This window comes from Monodelphis domestica, chromosome 4, assembly GCF_027887165.1.
Source record: "Monodelphis domestica isolate mMonDom1 chromosome 4, mMonDom1.pri, whole genome shotgun sequence".
Taxonomy (NCBI): Eukaryota; Metazoa; Chordata; class Mammalia; order Didelphimorphia; family Didelphidae; genus Monodelphis; species Monodelphis domestica.
Window position 1 is genome coordinate 92436158 of NC_077230.1, and position 25874 is coordinate 92462031.

The window sequence follows — 25874 nt, forward strand, 5'->3', positions numbered from 1 at the left end:
TGGGTGCCCCCTCGACTGGTTCAGTTTGTTTTCAGGAAGAGGCCTTCAGGATAGCCAGCTCTGAGGCTCTGAGGTTTCCTCTGCTGCCTCAGACTCAGCACTCTGGGTTGGGGGGATGGGTCCTGGGACCTTCCTTATGCCTACCCCTTAGGTCCAAGTGATCTCGTGTTCTGGCTTTTGGGGGGGGGGCGTACCTTTTGATCCAGGTCCAGGCCCAGCAGGAGGATTCCTGGGGTCTATGCTGTTGTTCGTTTTGAATTTTGGTACCTTAGGAGCATATAGTTTGAGTTTGGTAGGGAAGGGTTTCCGGAGATCTGAACTTTAGCTTTCTCTAAGCCACCATCTTGACCAAAAGTGTCAACTGGGTTTTATAGAGATTTTAATTAATAATACAATGAGTAATCAAAGAAAGAGAGAGAGAGGAAAAAAAGTATAAGTATGAAGGGCCTTAAGCCAACATGGCCTAGACCTGAGTCTTAAGAGAGAGAAAATCAGTCAGTCTTTTATCACTCACCATAAGATTTGTCCAAGTAAGGAATTCAGAGGGACAGAGTCTCCCCAGAGGGAGTTCCAGCCAGAGTCAGCCTCCCTTGAGAGGCCTCCTTAGAGAATTCCTCCATGAGCTCCTCTCAAGCGATCTCCAAAAGAATCTCCTTCCAAAAGCCTCTCAAAAGCATCTCCTTTTAGCAGTCTGTCTTTTTCTTATATAGGGGGTTTTCTCTAATGTCACCTCCCCTAAGTTCTTCCATCTACCAATCACCGTAGACGTTTTCTAAAGGACAGCCCATTTTGAATTCCCAGCTAAGTCGACTAATCCCCTCAGGAGAAAACCTCTGAGTAAGTCTGAACCAGAGAAAACACAGCTGAGTCGACTAATCCCCTCAAGAGAAAACCTCTGAATAAGTTTTCACCTCTTTGCTCCTGGCAAGTTTACAAGTTGCTCGACCTTTATAGGTACCTAGCATCCATTGTATCAATTCTAAAAACAGGCATGGCTCAAAGAACTCCTTGCCTCATTATAAGTATTGTTTTAAGTACTTTCGTTGTTTAGCAAGGAGTTTTCTCCCCTAAAGCAGTCTTAAGTACTGGTGGAGTAGAAGTCCTCCCATTTCTGACCCTGGCGAGTTCTCACAGTCAAAATGGGGAATGTTCCCAGTAGGGAATTGTTCCAATTGAGAATTCCCCAATGGGGAAATTTTTAACATTCACAAGTCTGAGAAATTTCAAGATTTACACCGGACAATAACTGCCGCCACGCCAAGAAGCCGAAACGCTCAGCGCTGCCAGCCATAGCCACCTCTCTGTCGAAAGAGGCCCGAGAGAGAAAGTGATGCGAAATATATAGATGGTTTTTACATCATTTTCCTGCATCTTACGTATACTAATGGTAGCTTAAGTTTGACATAGGACAGCCCAGGCGTCTGTCAGTTGTTTCTGATTTGTCATTTGCTAGCACATGTCTGTCATAGGCCATCCTCCTAAATACTTAATCCTTAAGTATAGGTGTAGAAATTCCTGATTTTGTTAGACTAAGTAGGGTGGAGTAATCTAAAGTTCACACCAGTTTGGGATTCCTCAAAACCATGTTCTCTCTCACTATGGGAGATACCAGAAATGTGAAAAAAGGAATCCGAATAGATAGAGAAAGGAACTTTAAAGAGACTGGAAGTGAAGATTTTAAGTCTTTTCAGACTCTATTGTTTTATGAGAATCTGTATTTTATTGTATTTTTCTGATTGTCTGCTTTAAGATTTAATTTTGTTGTTTTAAGTTCATATATTAATGTATTCAATACTATTCTGTTACCTTTCCCCTATGGCTACTGAACAAAATATTGTAAAAGCCCATAAACAGCTTTTTTTTTTTCCATTTTGCTTTTGTTAATTGTCACATAGATGATGGATGGACCCAACCAGGCTAACAACCTCTGAAAAATTTAATGAACTAAGAATTTAAATGGTAATTCTAAGGGATCTTCAGAAATAATTTTAATTAACTAGTGGTTTCTGACTGGATTATTTTAAAAAATATTTATATTATATGAAGAATATTGTATTAAAGGTGGAGAAACAAAGAAATAAAGCTAAAAAGAGCTCCTGCAAAATTCTTCACATTAATTTACTTCCACCAGAACAACCTAGATTTCTTGGTGATGTTCTAGACTCAAATAAGTTTTACTTTGTTTAAAAATATATTTGCCAAGGTTGAAAGATTTGCTATGTCTGTGAAAACTGTGACAAATATCTATCAGTTCATAGGGTTTTTGTTTTTTTTTTTGTCATATAGCAACTTATATGAAATATGATAGAGGGTTTGTTTACTATTGTAATTAACTGGGCAATTGTGAATTTGGGAGACTTTGGTACTTCTTTGAATGTACATTATCTACTGTATTACTGTTTTATTCTGAAAATCGTTTGTACTCACACAGTGGTTAAGTTTAAAAGGAAATGGATCTCATTTTTTTGGTGAGAAACCTTTGTATTCTACCTCTCCTTGGGTGACAGTGTTTCAGACAGAGTGATTGTAAGCTATATATTTTTTATTTTGAAAACGTTTTTATTATTGTTTTTCCTTGTGTGTGTAATATAGTATCTGATTTTTATTTTTTCTCTTCTTTTTGTATTTGAAGCACATGTCAACAGTATTGAGATTTTTCTTTCATTTTTTTATTTTGCAGTAATTTAAGTTTAAAATACATTTGTTCTAATATTAATGCATGCCCAAAAAAGCTTTATAAAGACTATAAAAATGATGCAATTGGTTTTTAAAAAAAAATTCCTGGACTTTGCTTAATGATTTTGTCTGATACAGGGGAAGGGAATACAAAAAGAGCCATTGCACAGTGACAAAGATGCAGAAAGCTAAACTACATAGGGTCTATCGAGCATAAGGTCAAAGAGACCAACCAATCCCAATGGGATTGATGAAATTTTGAGCCAAGACAAGAGGACTTGAACTTGTTTGGGGTTTGAGGTTGCAGCTATTTTGACATACACACACAGTGAAAGACATTCTACAAAGTTATCTTAAATTTGGTTCCTACCTGGCTCCTATAATCTAGTCCCTTTGTCTTTCATTGTTTGGAAAAACTTTCTGTAATCCTGGAGGCTGAGTGGGAAATGCATAATTGCTTAAATCACTTTAATTGGGCCCTGATTCAAGGACCTGTTATAAGTTTATTTTTTCTTTACTTAGAATTTTTTACACATAAGATTTTGATAATCTATATTTCATCCACAAATTATTTTCTTTTATTTGGATTTTTTGTGTGTTTTTTATTACTCTTGCCAATTGATTCATATACCTCATAACTCAGCTGTGCATTCCTATGTTGATCCCTTTGTTTTTCATCACCCTCTTCAGGGGAAAATGTATGATTATTATTATTCTAAAACGCAACATTTAAATTCTTTTTGAGAGTAATTTTAAGATAAGAAACATGCTACTTCTCCAAATCTAGAAAGTGAACTGTTTGGAGAAGGTACCATTAAGATACCTGCACAGACCACATGCTGCACCAGAAGATCCAAAGTGACCTTTGGGATGTGGTGATTTGAACTGTGTGGAATTGAATGTATTTGTTTTGTGTGTATACTCTTATGCCAAAAGGGACTGCCCCCTAACTAGCTTTTTTTTCAATGCACCTAGCAATCATTGGTTTTTGTTTTCTTTTCCTTTTATCCCCAAATTATTGTAATTTCAAAGTTGGTTGTGTTTACAAGATCCATTGGTGAGACTAGTCTTCCACAGATCTTGGGGAGGAATGTATAATTGAAAATTTATTACCCTTAAAATGAATTACATTTCCCAGGAGCCCACTGACTTCCTGCCATTACATACTTCCTGTAGACAAGGGGATATTAGGCAGGGACATGGAGGGTCACACGTTTTTACTTCCTGTCCCAAGCTAGGTAGTGGTAAGGCAGGGTTTTGAACTGGCTGATCAGCCATGGGCAGGTGGTCTTTATTTTGTATCCTCTTTTATCCTTTATTTCTAATGATCATTAATAAATCCTTTAAAATGTAACATTTTAATATTTGAGATCTAATTTTAATTTTTACAGGAATAAACTTTTTCCAAAGGGATATATCCAGAAGCTATCAACATCTACATAAAAATTGCTCTAAATCACTAATAATTTGAATAATAAATATTTAAAGCAATTTTGAGCTTCAAAATGACAAATGTTGGAGGAACTATGGAAATGTATTATTGATGGACTTATGAATTGATCCAACCATTCTGAAAAGCAATTTGGAATTGTGTCCAGAAAGGTACCAGAATGTGCATGCCTTGTGACCAAACATCATCTACATGCCCTATACTCCAAAGAGATCAGAAAAAGAGGAAAAGGGCCTATATATACAAAAATATTCCCAGCACCTCTTTTTATTTGAAATTTTTATTTAATTAATTAATTTGGATTATTTTTCCATGGTTACATGATTCATGTTCTTTTCCTCCCCTCCTACCACCCCCTCCCATAACCAACGAACAATTCCACTGGTTTTTACATGTCATTGATCAAGATCTATTTCCATATTATTAATATTTACACTAGAGTGATCATTTAGAGTCTACATCCCCAATCATAACCCCATAGAACCGTGTGATCAAACAGTTGTTTTTTCTTCTGCATTTCTACTCCCACAGTTCTTCCTCTGAATGAGGATAGCGTTCTTTTTCATAAGTCCCTCAGAATTGTCCTGGATCATTGTGTTGCGCTAGTAGAGAAGTCCATTACATTAGATTGTGCCACAGTGTATCAGTCTCTGTGTACAATGTTCTCCTGGTTCTGCTCCTTTCACTCTGCATCAATTCCTAGAGGTCATTCCAGTTCACATGGAATCCCTCCAGTTCATTATTCCATTCAGTACAATAGTATTCTATCACCATCAGATACCACAGTTTGTCCAGCTATTCCCCAATTGAAGGGCATCCCCTCATTTTCCAATTTTTGGCCACCACAAAGAACATGGTACAGCACCTCTTTTTGATAATAGCCTAAACCTGTTAACTAAGAGTGAGTTTCACCTATTGGAGAATGGCAAAACAGATTGCTGTATATAAATGTAATGGAATGTTATTGTGCCATAAGATATGAATGAATGGAAAGTTTCAGAGGAAACTAAAGAACCATTTATCCATTGAGAATGAAGTGCTCAGAACTAAAATAGTTTATACAATGGTAACCAAAATTACAACCAATGTAATGCTAAACCACAGAGGATTGGAGATGTAACTTGCTACCTATCCCCTGCCAAGAGGGGATAGATTTAAAAGGCAGAATTAGACATTTTCAGATAGCAACAGGTTTGAAAATTGTGTTGGACTATGCATATTTGTTAATGATGATTTTCTTTTTTGTAATTATTCACTGTGGGGGAGAGATAATTTAAACAGAAAAAAAAATGGGGTCTAAAGAGATTATTGCCTCTAGAAATAATAAACTATCAGCATTTATTAAATGGTTTCTGAGGGGTACTGATATAACACTCCTCACTCTCATTTGAGTGCTTTTAGGACAGAAATCAAAAAAGGGTTTTCCCAATCCTGTTTAGGGAAGTTCCTCTGACACTTTTTTTTCCCTTCTGTTCCTGCTTTCTGTACCATATTTGTTTCTACGTGGATGTTCCATTTCATATCAAACACTTTGGAATCCAGATGTATGCAGCATGCTGTTAATTAATAGTTTTTTTTGTAAAACTTTAAGGTTTATAAAGTACTTTACATATATTTTATTTGACAAATATATTAATAGAATTGTAAGATAATAAAAGTTTTTTGTGTGGTTTAAGGAATCCACCCTCATTATTCTGTAGTTAAGTTTTACATATAAATTCACAGATTGGGTAATCCATTCTGTGCCTGGGGCACTTTGTGTACTGAGAAGGATCTCTTCCCTCTCTTGCTTCTCTGGCAGCCATAGTGTTATAAGGACTCTAGAATTATTATCCTTTGAAGAAAAATGTTAACCCTGTTCTTTCCAAAATGCAGGTGGGAAACTTCTTGTACACTTCATGTGAGACATTTCACTTAAAAAAAAAAAATTATTGATATCCTTTGCTTTTTATTCACCTTCATTTTCAAATAGACCTTGAGCCCCTTATCTTCTCTTAAAATCAACACTAAATATCATTTCCAAGACAGAAGAGGGCTAGGCAGTTGGGGTTACTTACCCACATACTTGTCACATAGCTAGGAAGTGTTTTAAAGTGAGATTTGAACCCAAGTCTCCCCAAGCCTGGAGCTCTATCCATGGTGCTATCTAGCTGCTTCTAGATCTCTTGTATCAAAGCATTTTTTTTAAAAAAGGAAATAAGGGAGTGGGGGACTATTCAACAAAACTAACCCCAACACATTCAAGTCTGACCATATAAGCAGTAGACCATTACTATGAAGTATATTTTCTTCCAACTGGAGCCAAACTTAATAATTACATGACATTCACTTGCTTGTTGTTTTGTTTGTTATTTTCTTGCATTACTTTGCATCTGGTCTTACAAGTCTTCTCATCCATGCTGCCCCAAATTCTTTGTGTTTGTCATTTCTTAGGGCACAGTAATATTTTGTTATATGCCACGGTTTGTTCACTCATTCCCCAATGGATGTAATTAATACCTAATGCCTGTCCTTAAGTGACAAACTTTTATCAATAAGATATTTGTAAAAAGCATTTAACATTTTTTTTCATTATTTCCCTGGATATCCTTGATCTTGATCTTTTGTTCTTCCAAATGAACTTTGTTATGGTTTTTTCTAGTTTAGTAAAAAAGTTTTTTGGAAGTTCAATTGGTATGGCACTAAATAGGTAGATAAGTTTGGGTAGGATGGTCATTTTTATTATGTTGGCTCATCCTACCCATGAGCAGTTAATGTTTTTCCAATTACTCAAATCTAGTTTTAGTTGTGTGGAAAGCATTTTGTACCTGTGTTCATATAATTCCTGTGTTTGTTTTGGCAGATAGATTCCTTAGTATTTTATATTGTCTAAAGTGATTTTGAATGGAATTTCTCTTTCTAATTCCTGCTGCTGAGATGTGTTAGAGATATATAGAAATGCTAATGACTGTGGAGGATGGTTTGGAATAGGGAGAGATGAATCAGGAAGTCTAGGAGTGCAGCACCAACATCCAAGTACAAAGTTGGGGACTGAACTAACCTGAGAGAAGAGAGAGTAGAGAGAAGAGGCTGGATTAAGAGATGGTGAAGTGGCAGAAACCCTAAACTCATTGGACATTTGGTAAATGGGAAGAATCCAGGGCCTCTCAACAGAAATAAGAGAAATTCAATATATGGACAGGGTTTGAGGGAAGAGATAAGTTTTGTTTCAGACATGTTGAGTTTGAGATGACTCTAAGATCCAGTTTGAAATGCCTGAAAGTAGCTGGTGATATGGGATGAGACACTTGGGTTAGATATATGGATTTGTGAATCACCTGCCTAGAGAGAATAATTAAATCCTTAAGACCTGAAGAGAAAGACAAAGACCTAAGACAATTTGAGTTTAACAGTGTCAAATGCATCAGAGAGAGGTCAAGAAGAAGACTGATGGGGAAAAAATCCCTGAAATTTGTCTTTTAGAGATCACAGATCACTTTGGACAAGTTGAGTCAATGAAGTTGGACAGCAGATTGAAATGGGGTGGAAAAGGGAAGGCAATGGGTTTAGACAGCGTTCTCTATGAGTTTGGTTGTTATGGAGGACAGATAACTTGAGAAGACAGTAGGGTCTGGTGAACTATTTTTTTAGTTACAGTGTTGGTTCCTGTTATTCCCCAGCATTGTTGCAGTTAGGTCAGTCTTCTCTCTGTTTCCTACCAGTTCCTTACATAAGGGTAGATATTTATGGTTTAGATATCAAGGCCTTTGGGCCTTTTCCCACCCTTGGACTGTTTCAATATCTATGTAGTGCCTACTACCTGGAATGCCCTTCCTCTTCCTTCTGTTTATCCTCATCTATCCACTTATCACTTCACGGTCAAGCTTCTATTGTGCTTTCCCAGACTACCCTAGAACACATTGTTTTCAATTCTTTTAATGCTGGGTGTATATTAGGCCTTAATAAATGTCCACTTGCTTCTGCTTTAACAAAGTCCCAATTTGTTTATTATACATTAATTATACAAAAGTGTTTGGCTTGGTAAACAGAAACATTCTCAAAAGGTTTCCTTTACAAGTATGATCACGGAGAGAATTCTGTTCAGAGATCTCTGGTTGTTAGCATCCACATGAGGCACAAAGCAGATGTCTTGGGAGCATGTCTTGCCCATAGTCCAAAGCAGAGATGCAGGGCTGGCCCATACCTGAACCAGATTAAAGTATAACTGGGAAATGTTTAACAAAATAAATTAAAATTGCTTAATGGCAAGGGATTTGTAGATGTGTGAGATTAGCCAAAAAAAAAAGGAAAGAAAATGTAATTAAAAAGAAACTTAATGATCTTAACTGTGCCCCAATAGAAATGACCAGCAAAGATATTTTTCAGGTTGCTCCATGATTACTAATCTTTCCTTTAACATAGACTATATCCAAGGAATCAAATTTGTGGTCTGGTGGGCTTACGTAAGCTGCAGCATACTTCCATTGATGACTTTTAGAGTAGCAGTAAAAGATATTAAGGAGACATTAGACAAGGAAGTGTGGCATGAGGGGGTCACCACTGGGTAGTCTCATCCCTTTGCTCATTGGGAGGATTTTCTGGAGAATCTGTGAAAGTGATCACCTTGGACAAGAAAGAATGGATGGGGCATGGTCTGCATCAGTGGAGAGAATCAACATCACAGTTAGGTAGATGTATGTCTCCCTAACCATCTCATAAGCTCCTTGAGAATGGAGATCTCTCATATTCTCACAAGTCTAACAGAGCATACAGTGTTACAAATAAGTGTTTGCTGAATTTCATATCCCCTACTGCATATTATAGCACAATACTGGAAACCTAGTAGGTTTTAAATTAGGATGCTATGAGCCTAAGCCAATTTATGGGGCCTTCTTCATTTCAGAAGTTGAACAAGTGCTTCTATTGTCTACAAGGGGATTTTTTGGTTTTTGAATTCTGAGTCACAATATTGATATACTAGATTTTAACTTATTGAATATAATATAATCTATTATATTGAATATAATATAATCTCCTGAACTAGGCATTGAGGCCTCTTCCACAACCTGCCCCAATTTATCTTTGTGGACTATCATATACATTACATATGAGTTACATTAAACTGTTCTATTACAGCCCTATCCTCTCTTCTCTCTGTATTCCCTTCATTCCTGGTATCTGGAAGGAACTCTTCTTTCCTCCGTCCTTAACTATATGTTTATTAAATCCCCCAAAGACTATCACTGATACTATGTTTTCCCTGAAGTCTGCCCTGGCCATTAGTTTGCCAGGACATATCTTTGTCTTCCTTTCCCTTTCCTTCTTTTCATAGTTTGTGTATGTGCATTCATCGTATTAGATTATGAGCTCCTTGAGAATAAGAGCTATGGTACGTGTTTTTGTATCTCCATATTCTTGTGCCTAGCAAGTTCCTGATAGACGTTCATTTTTAAATTACCTATCTTGTTTATTGTCAGGCTTTAGTTAAATAATTAAATAAAATTATGTGATCAATGTGAATTATTTTTATAAAGCAAACATTTAGATAAATAGCATTTTTTATCTTCATTAATAATCACATCAATGTTACAAACCTGATCATGTAAGAGTGTGACATTAACAAGTTAATAGCAGAGATAGAAATAGGACGTGGGGCAAAATGAGGTACTCTGGTCCATTGCTGCTCTTGAAGTAATCAGCACTTGGTACAGTGATCTTTATCTATAACACGTTTAATGTCATTGCAGAAAGGAACACTGGAAATTACTGAGTAATTTGAAGACTACTGTGGAGGGTTTGGTGTCAGCCAATAACCCCAATGTCTGGTCCAAATATGGAGGCTTGGAGCGACTTTGCAGAGACATGAAGGGCATTCTCTATCATGGGCTCATCCATGACCAGGTATGCCAAGACCCTTCTTGTTTACCAGAGATACTTATTGGGAAGAAGGGAAAATTAGTTACATTACAATTGAGTTGGGTAGTATAAAGGGAGAAAATGGGCAGGTAGGTCACTGGATCTGGGTACCAGGAAGTAAGTTAATTATGTTCTAAAGGTTCTTCAGTTCTAAGTTTGTTTGTTTTCACTTAAAAACACATAGTAATGAGATTGCTACAATGAGAAATACAAGACAGAAATATGGCAGAGTTGGTCCTTGATTTGGACAGAATCCTGATCCCTCTTAGATAATAGTTGTATCCATTTTGAGGAAATTTCCCCTTTTATCTCCTGGAACCAATCTGATTGAACTGAGTGATGAAATGGTTTAAATATTTTGACTTCTTTATCATCTCAGCATTCTAAGTTCTCTCCTTTGCTCAGTAAATTAGAATCTTGAGTTTCTTTTCCTAGTTGAGTTACTTACATTGTCTTCATGTTAGTAATGGGAAAAATGAGCCATGTGAACTCTTGGCATACAGAATAAAAATGCATTTTCAGAGCATAAGAATATGGTGAGGGGAGAATTAACATAAATTAACATATAGAGCTCTTGATGGCAACCAGTTGTACTGGAGAGTAACCTAGGAGATTTTTAGAGATGTTATTGGGCCCTTTGGTAAAGTCACAATATATTTCTGAACTTTTTTTAACACTTTATCAATTTTCAGTTAATATTTTGAGAAAAGTTTTCAGTTATAATCCTCCATCTCAAGAATAAATTGCCTTTGGAATGATTTTCTTTTATGTAAGCCTCACATTTTGAATAATGGACAATTCATAATACCTACCATTCTTGGCAATAAACCTTGTTACCATGCTTTTCATAGGTACCAGTCCTAGGTAAAATTTGTTAAATTAGTGTAAGACTCCTTGATGAAAACTGTCAGGAAGACCTATGTTCAAATCACTGAATCTCACAGGACTTGGGGCAATTCTCCAAGACTTCTAAGTCGTATACCAGATGTGTCTCCTCATTTTCTTATCGGTACTAGTGAAATCACAAGTCCAGATCGGAGTACACCCTATGCTTTCCCCTACACACATACTAACTGCGCACACACCATTTTAAAAAGTGAAAGTTGTCTTTGATGGCCTCCCATTTCTTCAGATTCTTCCTTCTTTTCTCTCCCAATCCCAAATTTCACTTTAGAATTTAGGGGCCTTGTCTTACTTCCAGTGGAGTCTAACAAAGCTTGTGCTCTTCTCTATTAAAATTTGTTTTTAACTCATTTTTTTTTTAAAGATCTGATGAAATAATTTGTATTTAGACCTCAGTTTCCAGGGTTATTTGTATTTTGATTGGGAACAAAGTTTTGGAAGCAGATGGGTAGCTTTCTAGTGGTTGTATTTCAGGGAACAGGATGAGGTGATAAATGAAATATTTAGGGACTGAGAGCAAAGAAATTGAAATGACTTGGGTGTCCTCCAATAGTGTATGTTTCTGAAATTAGCCTAGTGCTGGATCTGTATCTTCTCAGCACACCACATGAGAGCATACTGTTTGTCTCCTAACTTCACAGATAGGCAAATAGAGGCAAAGGAGAAAGGAGTCCTTGAGACTTAGTTCATTTCTCTGCTGTTCTTGAACCAGACAACTTCCTTTGGTGCTGAAGGTCTCTGTAACCTACATCACACTACAAAAGGTTGCCCAACTTCTCGTGACCTCTTAGGATACACCATGCTGCTTTTCATCTCACAATTTTATTTAGGATGGATTTCCTTTAGGAATAGGGGGTACTAGACCACCTAGACCTCAAGAATGATCTACTCCAATGCATTCATTTTGCAGGTAAAGAAACTGAGACCTAGAGAGAGGAAGTGACTTGTCCAAGGTCATACAGTGAATGGTAGAGCCAGAGCAAGGATGTGATCCAAGTCTTTCGACTCTAGAATCTTTGTACTTTTGTGACAAGGAAGTCACTTTAAAAGACTGATATATATTTCTACTCTTGAGAATCAGTAGTATAGTACTCTTAAAGTCTAGTCCAGACACCTTCAGCAAAGACTTGTTGGATCAATGAAGAAGTAGGTGTCACTCTTCCCCTGTTTGCCATTCTCCAAATAATGGCACTTCCCCTTCCCTTTGGATATAAAACCCCATTTTTAAAAGCATAACTCTCAGAACAGTATCTAGAAATTGGCAGTTGATTTACAATGAGAACAGTATGTAGTTAGATGCTTCTGGAAAGAAGAGGTTTGAAAACTACAATTCATCAGCAGATTGTCATGGGGTTTTAATAATACAGAGTTTAGGCTAAGGCAGCGGTTTTCAGGGTGTGCTCCTTTCAATGGATCAGTGAGCTCAAAGCTATTTTCATATTAATACCAGGACCTTATTTTCTTATTAAAATAGTCCTCCCTTTTCCATATGCATAGTGTGTGAGAGCAGATTTTCTTTATAGTAGTAGTAGTCTCTCGGTAACCGAGAATGACGATTGTCTTTGTGCGTTTTCTTTATAGACTTCAACCAAAACCACGTTATAATAGATTGAATGCAGAAGAAGCTATGGAATTCTAGCTATCTTCTGTCTTCTAGCTTGCAAGATATTAAAGAAATCAACAAAAATATGTAAAATTAGTGTCATTCTTATCCCTAATTATTTTTTGAAAATAGTTATTTTTCATAAAAATATGCAGTATTATTTTTATTCATTTTGATTTCTGATGTGGTAAATCTCAGTAGATAAAACAACAAATAGATCATTCAGATAGCCACAAAACTTTGTCCAGGTCCTCATTAATTTTTAAAAATATATAGAGGTCCCAAGACCCAAAAAGTTATTTGAACTTCTGGTCTGAGAGTTGGCTTAGATTAGATTAACCTTATGATAATCAGTCAGTAAACATTACCTACTGGCACCTGACCTGATCTGTGATATTGTGCTGGAGGTACAAAGAAAGGTAAGAAGCAGCCCTCTCTTCAAGGATCTCACAGTCCAAAGAAGAAGACAACTCTAAACAAATAAGCTATAGACAAGATAAGTAAGAGAATATTAAGAGGGAAGGTAGTGGGCTAATGAGGGATTTTGTCTTTTGTGTTTCAGGCTTATTTGAAGATAGAAAAAAAATAAGTATTATATCAGTTATTCAGGAGAATTTTTGCCTTTCCACACTTGCCAAAGAGATCAATTCTTCATCTTTATCATCTTCAAAGAGCCTAGATTTCTCTGTGTAGTGCTGTATAGAAAACCAATTTTGAGAAATTCTTTTTTTAATAAAATCTGGGAATTATGCAGCACCAAGATTAGAGGATAATTCACATTATTGGGTCATATTTCATTTTACAGAATTATTTGCTTCAGGTATTTTTTAAAACAACTTGCCTTGATTTACATGTAATTTTAAAATAAACCTAGAATACGTATGTAGGCACATTTTCTCTGGGAGTTTAATGACATTAACAGATGCCAGGGACATCATTGAGTAGAGATCAAGAAGAATAAGACCATATCCATAGAAATTACATGTCTGGTGTCAGGCAAAAGTGATCAGTTCTTCTCTGATTCAGCTAGGAAGCTTCATGGGAGAGCTGCAATGAGTACACTGGAAGGATCAGTGGGTTTGAAGAATGAAGATTTAGATTTGACTCTTGACTGTCATTTACTGTTTGCATGATCTTTGGCAAGTCAACTGAACTCTCTGAGTTGCAGTTTTCTTATCTGCAAAATAATATCTGTTTGGTCCCTATCATCTTAAAGTCCCATTATCCTTGAGGTTGTGATGGCAACAATAATATTTGTCATGCTGTTTGGAAGCAGGACACATGAGGTTCAAGAAATTGCTACAGAGGAGGCTCCATAGCAGAGTGGGACAAACACATGGTGTTTCTGGGCTCAGTAGAATAATAGAACTAAGGATGAGAAACTAGGAAAGTATAGTTCAGGATGTTCAGATGAAGCTTCATTCAGGTGAAGATGTGTTCTTCTTTATATCCTTCTATAATAGTGACTAATGAATAGTGGGACCAAGCAAGTGATCCCCAAGGCAAACTGTTGGCTTTCTCTGAGTTCAACCTAATAAAAGCAATGTGGGTATTTCCCAGGGAAATAATTGAAATACCCAGCACAACTGTGAGCGGCACCACCATGATACTTGTAGGCCCTGTGGCCACTAACCAAGAGCAGACCTCTCCCTCTACCTCATATTTCACCATTTGTAACACACAGAGGAGACAGGACATGAGGTTAGTGTTCCTTAGTAATGTACAATGTATGAAAATCTCCAGTGAAAATGACATGGTTAATGTAAAACATTAGCGTTACTTTTTGCTGTTGCTAATAACAGGTTCGAAGACATTTTGGCTCTACAGTGAGAAATACATATCATTTATGTAAAATTCTTCCCCCACCCCAAACAGTGCTAACTGTAAACCAAGCAAAACCACTTCATCTTTCATCTCCAGAAATAATACAGAATTAATGCAGTCTAAGAAGGGACTTCTAAAAGCTGTGGGCCAACCTTATTTCTGCTCCATATTCCTTTACAAGTTCTCTGTGAAGAGTTTCATTTCCCCTTTTCATTTCCTCACAGAAGACTAAGACTTTCAAAGTTCTGCAAGTTGCAGACATCATCAGAAAACTATTCTGGGGGGCAGCTGGGTGGCTCAGTGTATTGAGAGTCATGCCCAGAGACAGGAGGTCCTAGGTTCAAATCTGGCCTCAGACACTTCCCAGCTGTGTGATCCTGGGCAAGTCACTTGACCCACATTGCCTAGCCCTTACTGCTCTTCCATCTTGGAGCCAATATTGGCTCTAAGACGGAAGGTAAGGGTTTAACAAAGAAAGAAAGAAAAAGAAAACTATTCTGGGCAAGCATTGATGCATCCAACTTCTATTGTGCTTTCAAGTAAAGAGTCTTTAGGAAGAAACACTGGGAGCTTTAGGAATGGGCATTCCTGAAACCCTTTCTTCCTTTTCTTCCTCAGTAACAGATGGGAAGGGATGCCAGAGGGGATTAGTTGACAGAATAAGATTTGCCAACTTAAATTTTTCCTCTTAATAGAAGAGACCAGAGTACTGAAGAGCCAAGTTATTTACCCAAGGTCATTTGGTGGCAGAGCAGGGAAGGGAACAAATTCTCAGGGCGGGTCTCTGCCTCAGAAGCAGCTTCTGGCCCTGGACAGATGCCAGAAATTTGACTCTACTTGGGTGTGATTCTCTATGCTTTGTTTCCCCTGCCAAGTAGGCATTGTAGACCAGTGTCAACATATTTTGACGCCTTTCCCATCATAAGACTATTAGGTCTTAGATTGCTAAGCCATAAAAAGCAATTCTCCCAGACCCAGGGTGACGAAGGAAAGGCTAGTACTTCCCTCAGTGGCTTGGAACTGTGGGAGGGACTGATTGAAACTAAATCTCTTTGGCTTTCAGTCTGATACTGCCCACCACCTCAGAGAATAACCTTTTACAAGCCAGCAGGCATATGTGCACCCAAGATATAATATCAGGTGCTCTTGGTGATACAAATGTTCTCTCCTGGTACATCAACACTGCAGCCAGCACGAGGCCAAGATGGTATCTCACTGTGTGTGTTCCCTGGACAGGTCTGCTGCCAACGAAATGATTACTGGCAATTTGTGAAGGACATTCGGTGGCTCAGTCCTCACTCAGCCCTTCATGTAGAAAAGGTAAGAAATGGACTTGAGGGAGATATTTGGGCATGCGGGCAGCAAAGTAGTACCGAGTGCTTGCTAAGGCTTTGGCCTAAGCAGTGGAGTATATATATGTGTGTATGTGAGGAGGTGTATTGGGGGCAGAGTTCTTATGAACTATAATGGCGTAAGAGAATGCCTATTTCCTGGAAAAGAACTGGGCTGGAGAGGGAGGGGAGGGGAAAGTGCCTGTCTTATTTTGAGCAGTGAAAGGTTTGAGGTATGTGACCTCCCAAGTTCTATCATGTCTTTAAACCTGAGTCATTTGTGGATAGTTACAGAGAGCTATGGACTAGAAGGAAAAGTTTCCTCTTCTCTCAAGTGAGGAGTGGGATTAAATGATCCCTAAGGTTATCTTTTGGCTAGAAAGCTATGATGCTGTGACTAAGGACTGCTGCTGACTTATATGCACAGTGTTTGTGGATAGAGGACAATAGTGAGGAATTACAGAATCCAGGGCTGATAAATTTCAAGGAAAAGTAGCACTAGGAAGAGAGGAAATAGCAGATTGCAGAGACTCCCTTTTGTTGGAACTAGGTAGACCACACATTTGCCTATGACTATATCATTGCCCTTATTCTCCTACCTCTTTTCGAGCATAGGCTGCTGATTATGGCAGTAGAATAATGGCAGAGAAGGTGAAATAACCCAAGATTTTCCTTAGACCTAAATTAAAATGTGCCCCTTGTCCTCTTTAAGAGAAGCCAAAGTATTATTTGATCCAACCGGTGCTCTTGTCCAGAATTCCTTTATCAAAGATAGTTTTCCCCCAACATTTCTCTACTGCAGCTATCTAGCATTGCTGACCAAATGAGTCGGTCCACTTACTTAGACTTTTCTTAAGGGAAGTTAGGAGGGGGAATGTTGCCAAACCATGTAGGTACATCATGAGCTTTTTGGAACTATTTATCTGACTTTAACTGCTTTTTCCCTCACTGGTGGTTTCCACTGACTGTAATCTGTCATTTGTCTAAGATATTCCTCCCTCCCTCACCTACCAAAGCCATAAATTCAGCCCATTCTTCCAGCCTCTTAAGATTTCTTTGGGTTCCGCTCTTGGCTGTCACCCTCAGATCCATGGCATTGGCAAGTCAATCAAATCAACAAACATCTTAATGTTAGATTACAAAAATGGAGGCACAATGGAGAGAAAGATAGACATAGAGAGATCATCTCTGAATCAGGGAGACCTGGATTCAAGTCTCACCTGATACATTCTGCCTACAATTCTAAATAAGTTACTTAACCTCTGATTATTCTCAGGTCAGTTTCTAAACCTAGAAATTGCAGATCAGTTGGCAGCTCTCCCATTGTAAAGGCGTTTCCTCATTAGAAGATCTCTGCCATTGAAAAGCCTGGACCAAACAAAAAGTGGTTTAGAGAGCCTTACTAGAGATCCTCTTCACCTCATCCCCCATTCACTGACTCAGGAGTTTTAGGTGGTATGCCCTTTCTCCCTCCATTCAATTCCAAAGGTTCTGACAGCCCTTGAGTTTTCTGTGATGATGGATGAAACTTTCAGTCCTAACAACTCCATATGCCTCTTGTCAGTTCATCAGCTTGTATGAGAATGACCAGCAGAGCCCAGATGGTGTGAGGGATCAGGCCATCGCAGAACTGTGGCTGCAGCACAGCCTGCAGTTTCATTGCCTCTCAGCTCAGCTACGGCCCTTGCTTGGAGACAGACAGTACATCAGGAAATTCTACACAGGTAGGAAGAGGTCCATGAGCCCAATGAGCTGTGAGCTTTTCCTTCCTCAGCCCCATACCATCCTCACGAAATATTCTTTATAATTTCCAAGCCAGCAGCTCTCTGTGTCCAGGCCAGTGACTCCCTGTGTCCATTTCAGGTAGCGGCACATTCCTCATCATAGCAGTGTTGTCAGCACACTCTCCTCACTATCTTATATAACAAAGCCAGTGTTTTGCCCATATGGTTCTCATTTGTTCTCTCTCATTGTCTGTGTGTCTCTCTAGCCCATATTTCCTAGTCTTTCTGGCTAGAGACTGATTTCTAGCTCCCCTCTCTTCTCTGTGAAGTTATGGCTTAGAAGGGAGTGGGTCCTCCTGAGTTGCCTTTCTTTTTGTAGAGGCTGCTTTCCTGTTGAGTGGAGCTCATGTCACAGCCATGCTACAGTGCCTAGAGGCAGTTGAGCAGAACAACCCCCGCCTCCTGGCTCAGATTGATGCATCCATGGTAAAGAGACCTATGAGGGGTTAGACTAACTCTTGTCCTATTGCAGCCCATGTTAATTTAGGGGTTCAGGAACAGAGAGGAAAGATTAAACCCCAAATCATCACCCTATTGTTGGAAAGTAGAAGTGTCATTAGGTAGACACCAGGGATGAAGAATCTGGGAATGGATTAGTTTGAAGTCCACTTTATATTTTGAGGGATTGGTTTTCATTTAAGAAAAAAGCATTAGCATACTACAGAAAGGTCTCCCATGTGAACAGGCGCCTCCCTAGGGAAGAGGCACCCACCAAATTTGGGGTGGAATGGGTATAGCCTCTGTAGTAAGAAGGAATGATGTGGGATATAGGGACTGTGCCAATTCCCCTAAATCTGTTGCATGTTACATATGATCAGTTTTACCCCGCAAATATTGAGAATATTAGGTTAATTCTTATTCATCGCAGTCTCCCAGCTCTCCTACTTAGTCATATGCTCCTGATCTGACCATTTAGATTTTTGCAATTGAGGTCAAGACTGTAAGAGAGGGGATGCTGTATTGTTTGACCACAGGTTCAGGCTGCAACAGAACCCTGAAACCAGAAGTTAGCTTTCTTTAGGGGACATGGGAGCTGCTATGTCTATAGACAGTGCTCTTTCTTTAGGAGCCCTGTCCTTGGCTTCAGCCCTGCATCTTTTCAGTTTGCCAGGAAGCACGAGACCCCACTGCTGATGACCAAAAGCCAGAGCCTGACAGCACTGCCTGGCTCATCCAACACGCCTGCTGCCAAGTATGCCCAGCACTGTTACTTTGGCTCCTTTTCAGGTCCTTACCAGTCTACCCCCATCCACAGCACAGGTGAGGGAGGATAGGGGGGTGGTAGGGATCCCATGTTCCCTGCTCTGGTGGATATAAAATATGCTGGGTGGGTGTGGGTGAGTGTGTAAGTTGTGATTGGGCTTTTAAAAGCTCCCTAAACCTTATTTACAAACTTAATCTTCTAGAGCAGGATAAATAGGATAGAGAAAGGTAGTGAAAAGAGAAATTATGGCATTGGACAAAACACTCAGCAGTTCTGGGCTTCAGATTCCCCCATAAGTGAAGGGTTGGGCTAGATGACTTCTTGGTCTCATCCAGCTCTAAACCTCTGATCTACTTTTTCTAGGCTTACATATCTAGCATGAGATTGGGCATATAGCACTTCTTATATAAATACAAGTGGATTGTCTGGTTCCTTTGGTTGTGTGAGCATTCTTCATAACTACTGTGTAATCACAAACTACCCTTGTCCCTTTTCTTTGTATCCTAGAAAGAAGACCCACTTCCTTCTCCCTTTCTGGACCTTCACGGAAACCTCAAGAAAGCAAAGAGTCTGCCACACTGGCTGGGGACCGATCCTTCCAAGGCTCCTTAACTCTTTCTGTAGTCTCAGCATTGGCCAGGGATTCGCCACCATCCCCAAACGACATGAGCTCTAGTGCTCTGACCAGCCCCAGTGAAGAACCTTGGACCAGCAGCCAGGATGACCCCCAAAGTGATGCCAATGATGGGCCTGAATACCTAGCCATTGGCAACTTGGGCAATCGAACCCGAGCTTCTAGCTGTCAGAGTAACAGTAGCACCACCACCAAGAGTAGCAGTTCTAACTTATTCTCTTCCAGCAGCTCCCAGAAGGCCAATTCTCCTGCTTCCTCCATAGGGGAGCAAGAGGGAGTTGGTCAGAGCCAGGTGCCTGGGGTCATTCGTAGGTCCAGCTTTTCAGAGGGCCAAACACTGAATGTTTCTGGTGGAGCCAAGAAGAGCTATACCCGTTCACATTCTGACACCAACATAGCTTCTAGGAGAGTCCCAGGTAAATGAATGGCTAATTCAGTTCTCTCCGCCTTGTTGAATTGAAATAGGGATAGGTGTAGCTAAGAATCTCTAGATGAAAGAAAGCTCACTATGTTAATCATTCAGTGCTCCACTAGGGGAAGGAAGTCTTCTGGCCTACCTGATTCTGTGGGTCTTTGAAAATTACTATTCTCTTCCTTTTCTTACCAGTTTCTAAACTGGATTGATTCTAAATGGATTAAATAGCTTTTCATGGGTTCTTTTCACTTGACCTTGAGCTTTAATGGAAGTCAGCACCCATGGCTATCAGAGGTAATGGGATTATTCCCTTAGAATTTTAAGTCCCCAACCCCTTAAAATCAGAAAAGCTACAATCCAAGAACTTTTAAGGGTGGTTTCACTTAATTTCTACTTCTTCCAGTATTTCCTTTGCTTGGGCTAGTTGAGCACAGAATGCTGCTTTGAAAACAATCCAGTGAGACATTAGGGTTTGTTACTGGAGAATGGAGGGTAGAGATGTTAGGAGTTGGGGAAACCTTTGTGACCTAGTAAATGGAACTGAGGGGGCTGGCTCCTCCATTATTAGTTCTGTTTGAGTGGCAGTAGGGCAAAAGGGTACTGACTTCCTATACCTTCCTCATAGAAAGGCCATATAGCAACAGGGAAATGGGGATTGCCATTTGCCCCATCATCATCATCATCATCATCCTCCCCAGGCTATATGGATAGCTGGCAGCCCTCTAGTGGGTTTTCATTGCAATGGCATTCTCACAAACTCAAAAAGCTGACATGAACCTTTTGTTCTTGAAACCAGCCTTGGGTGGGGAAAAGCCCCATTTAGAAAAAAAAGGACAGGAGGAGGGCCCTGACCAGCAACTGGGGCTGTCTTTGGTTTCTGGTGTTATTCCTACAGATTCTAAAGGTTTGTTTCTTGGAGGTTAGGAGATGGAGTCTTCATCCTCAGCTGTCCAGACAGTTGCAGCATGATTTCTTTGATTATGTTGTTAATTTGGCTAATCAGAAGAAGTATAAGAAAAATTCTGAAAACAAAGTCCTTTTCCTGTTTAGTTCTCAGTGATAGCCCAGGAGCAGTTGGGTTTTGTTCTTTGTTTCAGAATTCTCTCTAGTATCTGATGCCTGCTCTGCTTTTGTTCACTGATCTGTGGCCATATACTTTCCTCTGCCCCTTATTCCTGAATCCATGCAGAGGGGAGCACAGAATTCTAGAAATGGTGTTAGAAGAGGGAGCCAGGGAGGGCTTTACCATCAGGGTAGGCCATTCCCCTAAGATGATGAAAGAGATTCTAAATATAGTAAGTAAAAATGCTCTCTCTCTCTCTCTCTCTCTCTCTCTCTCTCTCTCTCTCTGTCTCTCTCTCTCTCCTCCCTCTGTACCTCACTCTCTCATTTCTCTCTTCCTCCTTCCCTCTTTCTCTGATCCTCTGCCCCTTTCTCCCTCTCTCAATGTTGCTTCTGTATTCCTTCTGCTTTCTTGTTTCTCCATCTACAGAAGGCCTCAGGAATATCACCATTATAGTTGAAGATCCTGTTGCAGGTTTGGGAGCCAGCCCTGTTGTTCTTTTCCTTCTCACCTGCAATTATTTATTTGGTCTGACTCTCATTATATTCTGGTGTTAAATCAAGTCTGGCTAGTTGGGATCACCTTTACCCTTCTCTTCTGTAGCATTTCCTATGTTACAGGCACTGGGCTTAAGTGCCAAGAACACAGAAAGGCAAAAAATACTCGCTCTGCCTTCAAAGAGCCCACACTGTCTAATGGAGGGGGAGACACATGGAAATAACTATGTACATCCAAGATAGGCAAGCTCAGAGGGAAGACACTAACAATTTGAGGGGTAAGGAAAGACTACCTACAAAAGGTGGGATTAGAGCTGAGTCCTGAGGGAAGTTAGGAAAACCAGGAGACTTGGCACCAAAACCAGCTTGACTGACCCCCTAAGGGCATCTCTGTTGGAAGTTAAGTGCTTCAGTCTCTTAGCAGCTTCTAGGAGAAGTCAAAAATTATCCACAGGATTTTTCCCATTGAAACTGAGACATACAAGTCATCCAGAGATTTTACAGTGGGTTGGGTGGCACAATTTCTCAGAGACTAGTACAAAACTATACTGCTTCCCTTGAATTAACACTAGTTAATTTTCCTTCCTGTGGCCCAGAAGCAAGTGCTGCATGTTCCTTACCCCCCCCCATTTCTTTTTGCCCCTATTTCCATTTTCTACCATTCTCCTGTCTGTTTCTTTTGTTTTTTTCTTTTCAGCCATTGCTCAAGATATTCTCAGTGAAATAAGTCTTGTTCACATGGTCTCCAACATGATCATTTATCCAACATCAGAATTGTGTCCAAGGGCCTCTATTCAAGTTTAAGTGCTACATTTTTTTTTTAACTCTTACCTTCCATCTTGGAATCAATACTGTGTATTGGTTCCAAAGCAGAAGAGGCTAGGCAATGGAGGTTAAGTGACTTGCCCAGGGTCACACAGCTGGGAAGTGTCAGAGGCCAGATTTGAACCTAGAACCTCCCATCTCTAGGCCTGACTCTCAATCCACTGCGCTACCCAACTGCCCCTAGGTGCTACATTTTAAAATGGGGCACCAGCAAACCAGATGAAAATCATTCTGAAAAACATGTGCTTAAAAAGAATGGTTGGAATATGATAGTTGTCTTAAGCATTAGTGTTTTTAATGTATTGGAAGAAGCATTGCCCTTGTTCTCCGTGGCTCTAGAAGACAAAACCAAGGATGGAAGTCATGAGAGGGGAGATTTTAGCTTAACTGAGTAACAAAACTCTTAATTCTTTTAGCCTATACAGTTATGGCTACCTAACAATGGAATTGGTTACTAGTGGTGAGGTCCCCATTGCTTAGAGTCAGAATTACTATCTGCCACTGGTATTGGGGGGGAACTTTTTCTACTATATAGTACACTGATACTTTCCTAGTGAAAATTCTGTCATTTATGGGTCACTAGGAATCATTCCATTCCATGACTGCCTATGTACAACAGATTCATGGCTTAATTATCTAGCACTGACCTCAATGACATGTCTTTATTACACACTACTAGCCTGGACATTCTCTCCTTACCCTGGTGTCTGGTGGTTGGGGACACACAGTTTGACCAATGAGATCCTTTAGAGCTCAAAGTTGAAACTGTACACCAAGACTTCACCAAACCATGTGATAGATAGCAGGCCATAAGTAGAACAGCTGACAAGTTGGTGTTCTTTGTCAAAAAGGAGTTGAATGTCACTTAGCCTTTATTCACCTGCCTAGAACACCTTCCTTTTCTCTTAACAGCCTTGGAGTTTGCCCTGGAGGCTCCGTGCCTTTTCTAGCAGAGCTGTTCATGACCACCTCTGTAGAATACCAGAATGTTTTCTGGCATGTAGTCCCCAGTGTTCCTCATAACCCTTTAATGTCAGGATGGCAAGTAAGCAACTTCTGTCACAACTCTGATAATGCTGGATATAACCAATCCTCTCTTGGATTTGCTTGATATTTTCAGCCATGGCTCTCTTGTTTTTCCTTGATTACTTGATGACATTGCTTTTAAAATGACTGCTTGATTTCAAGTTTAACTTGTATGTGCTAAATTTGCAATTTAGTTAAAATTGTGTAAAATATAATTGAGTGGCCAGTGCAGGTCTCCTTGTGACTTTAAAATCTAACATTCAGGAAAGAAGAGAAGTTTGCATTTGTTTGCCTTCCTTTGGCAGTAAAGAGGTGACTTCTGAAGTCATTTGCCCTAAATTGAGGATGTTAGGAGAGATATTCCTCATTTGAATAGAGATGAAATAAATTAGGATGGTTTTTCTAGTAGTCATTTACCCCCTTGCATAAAAAAATATGCTTTTTCCCCCTCCTGCATGTTTTGAAACAATACAATAGCTGTCTAGATAACTCCATGTCCAATGTCTTAGTCATTGAAACACTGAATGATCCTGGCCCTTAGCCAGAAATTCCCTAGAAACAAAAAAAAATTAGGTAATAAAGAAAAAGACAGTGATATAACTGATTCTTAAACCCCTTTTTATTTGCTTCTCACATTTTTATCCACTCTTGCTACCTTCTCTCTTACTGTTGGAGACTATTTGACTTGGCTTCATTTCTCTTCTCCATGTGTTCCTGCATTGGTTCCCTTTTACTATGCATTCTCCATATTTTGTCAAGAGAAATAGGAGTGGGTACATCTTAAAGACTTAAATTCCAAAGTTGAATGGGAATGTTATCCCACTGTTTACCTCATTTTTTCTGACTTTTTTTCTCCCTTGGACTGCTGACTGATATCAGAATCCAGAAATGATAACTCAAAAATGAAAGCACCTGCCTCCTCCTCTGTCCGAAACAGTGAAGTCAGTACTCCCAGCTCTCTGGACATGGAATATGGTGAGTGAGTGCAAGAAGTACCAGGAAAAGCAGGGCTGAAAGGGGGGTGGGGTGTGTTTTGGTTTTTTGCCATCTTAATCTCCCTGCTTTAGTATTGAACCCCTGGCACTCTAGAATAGCTCAGCTGTGTAAAAGGTACATACTGTACAGACTAACTTTTCCTTTTGCCATTCCTAACTGGTTCTATAAGTCACACTTTTCTGTTACTTTCCTTTCTTGCTTCTCCTTCTTGACCCTTCTCTCATTCTGTTGGGTTTTTCCCTTATATTGCTACTAATGATCTACATGGAATGACCAGGATCTCCAGGAGAGTCAGTGGGACCTTGAAGGTGCCCCCATGGAGACCTTGGAGAGGTGACTAGAGAAACTGCTGTGCCTAGAAGTCCTCAGTGTTAGCAGGGGTACCATATCCCTTTCTGATTTTTAGCAAAGGAATTTGGGGCATGGGACAGGATCTGTCTATTGCAGATGTAAGCAGAGAACTGCTCATGCTCCATTTGTGGTACTCCCGGAAGTCTGGCTATCTCTAGTGATCTCACCAAACTTTCCAACCAAGAGTTTCAGTGAACTGGGCTTCCTGAGGTCTAGAGACATTCCCACAAGAAACAGAGATTTGTTCAGTTCTATTGCCTGGAAAAGGCTGGGAGCATCTTTGACATTCCAGTACTTTATTCTTTGACAAGCAGGCTCCAGAGATCTGTGTCCCCATTCAAATTTGACCACATTTCTGCATTATTCTTTCCCAGATGGTAATCAGTACCTGTGTTCAGGGGAAGGCATGTTCCGAAGGCCTTCAGAAGGACAGTCCCTCATCAGTTACCTGTCTGAACAGGATTTTGGTAGCTGTGCAGACCTGGAGAAGGTAAAGAGGCCCAGGGACTAAAGACGAGGTGGAAAAGGCTGGCTTTGGAGGCCATGGTCCTCACTTGAAGCAACAAAGGGATTTTAAAATGAATGTGGTGAACAGAACCTAGCTCAGGTCGATGTCTGCATAGTTCTACAGGGAACCTTTCTCCCTGAATCTGAATAGTTCATCCCTACTTTTTTTCTGGAAAGTGGACAGTAAGGACTTGCATCTTGGGGTGTATCATCTGGTCATTGATTTGGTCACTTAAGGCTCTTTCCAAACTCCCTTCCAAGTGTTTTGTTACAACTCACAGAATAATAATATTCACTGTTGTTTGTGGAAGTCTATAGGAAAGATTCTACTTTGCAGGCCCTAGACAACAAAGGATGCCCCTTGGGCCTCTGCCATGGCTTTTGTTTCTGCTGGAAGTGATGTAGGAATAGGTGGGCTTTGGAGAACTAGAGGGAAGAGAACTGCTTTGAGATGAGGTGGAACTTGGTTGCCAGAGACTAGGGTAGAGAGAATATAGAAGAGAGTTTTCCTGGCAGTTAGTTCTTCCTCTGGTAGCTTCTACAGAGTGTGATGAGCCAAAGCAGTGTCTTGGGAAACCAGTTTTCAAAGGTTTAACCTTCTTAGACCTGTAACATTCTTTTGGTACATTCCTTGTCCTAGGAGAATGCCCACTTTAGCATCTCAGAGTCCCTGATTGCTGCCATTGAATTAATGAAGTGCAATATGATGAACCAGCACCTGGATGAGGAAGAAGAAGATGACAGTGACAAGGAGATCCAGGAGCTGAAACAGAAAATCCGTCTTCGGCGGCAGCAGATCCGCACCAAAAACCTCTTACCTGCCTACCAGGAGACTGAGCATGGAAGTGAGTCTCTGGCCTGATCCTAGGTTGCCCTGCCTGTTTTAGTCT

General features: G+C 39.8%; 1 protein-coding gene across 10 annotated transcripts in view; it reads left to right on the forward strand.

The window, feature by feature from the left end:
- The window catches only part of RUBCN (rubicon autophagy regulator), a 52085-nt gene that overhangs the window by 12849 nt on the left and 13362 nt on the right, over positions 1-25874 (forward strand). For 5 of the 10 annotated variants that reach the window (XM_056793587.1, XM_056793586.1, XM_056793590.1 and 2 more), the window contains 10 exons: positions 9853-10006; positions 15588-15671; positions 17247-17406; positions 17786-17892; positions 18570-18726; positions 19178-19720; positions 21212-21256; positions 24010-24105; positions 24852-24967; positions 25625-25829. In XM_056793587.1, coding sequence (XP_056649565.1) covers positions 9853-10006; positions 15588-15671; positions 17247-17406; positions 17786-17892; positions 18570-18726; positions 19178-19720; positions 21212-21256; positions 24010-24105; positions 24852-24967; positions 25625-25829 — 1667 coding nt within the window. Of the gene's footprint in view, positions 1-9852; positions 10007-15587; positions 15672-17246; positions 17407-17785; positions 17893-18532; positions 18727-19177; positions 19721-21211; positions 21257-24009; positions 24106-24851; positions 24968-25624; positions 25830-25874 lie in introns of those variants that run through there. The other 5 variants (XM_056793588.1, XM_056793592.1, XM_056793591.1 and 2 more) reach the window with 2 other exon arrangements.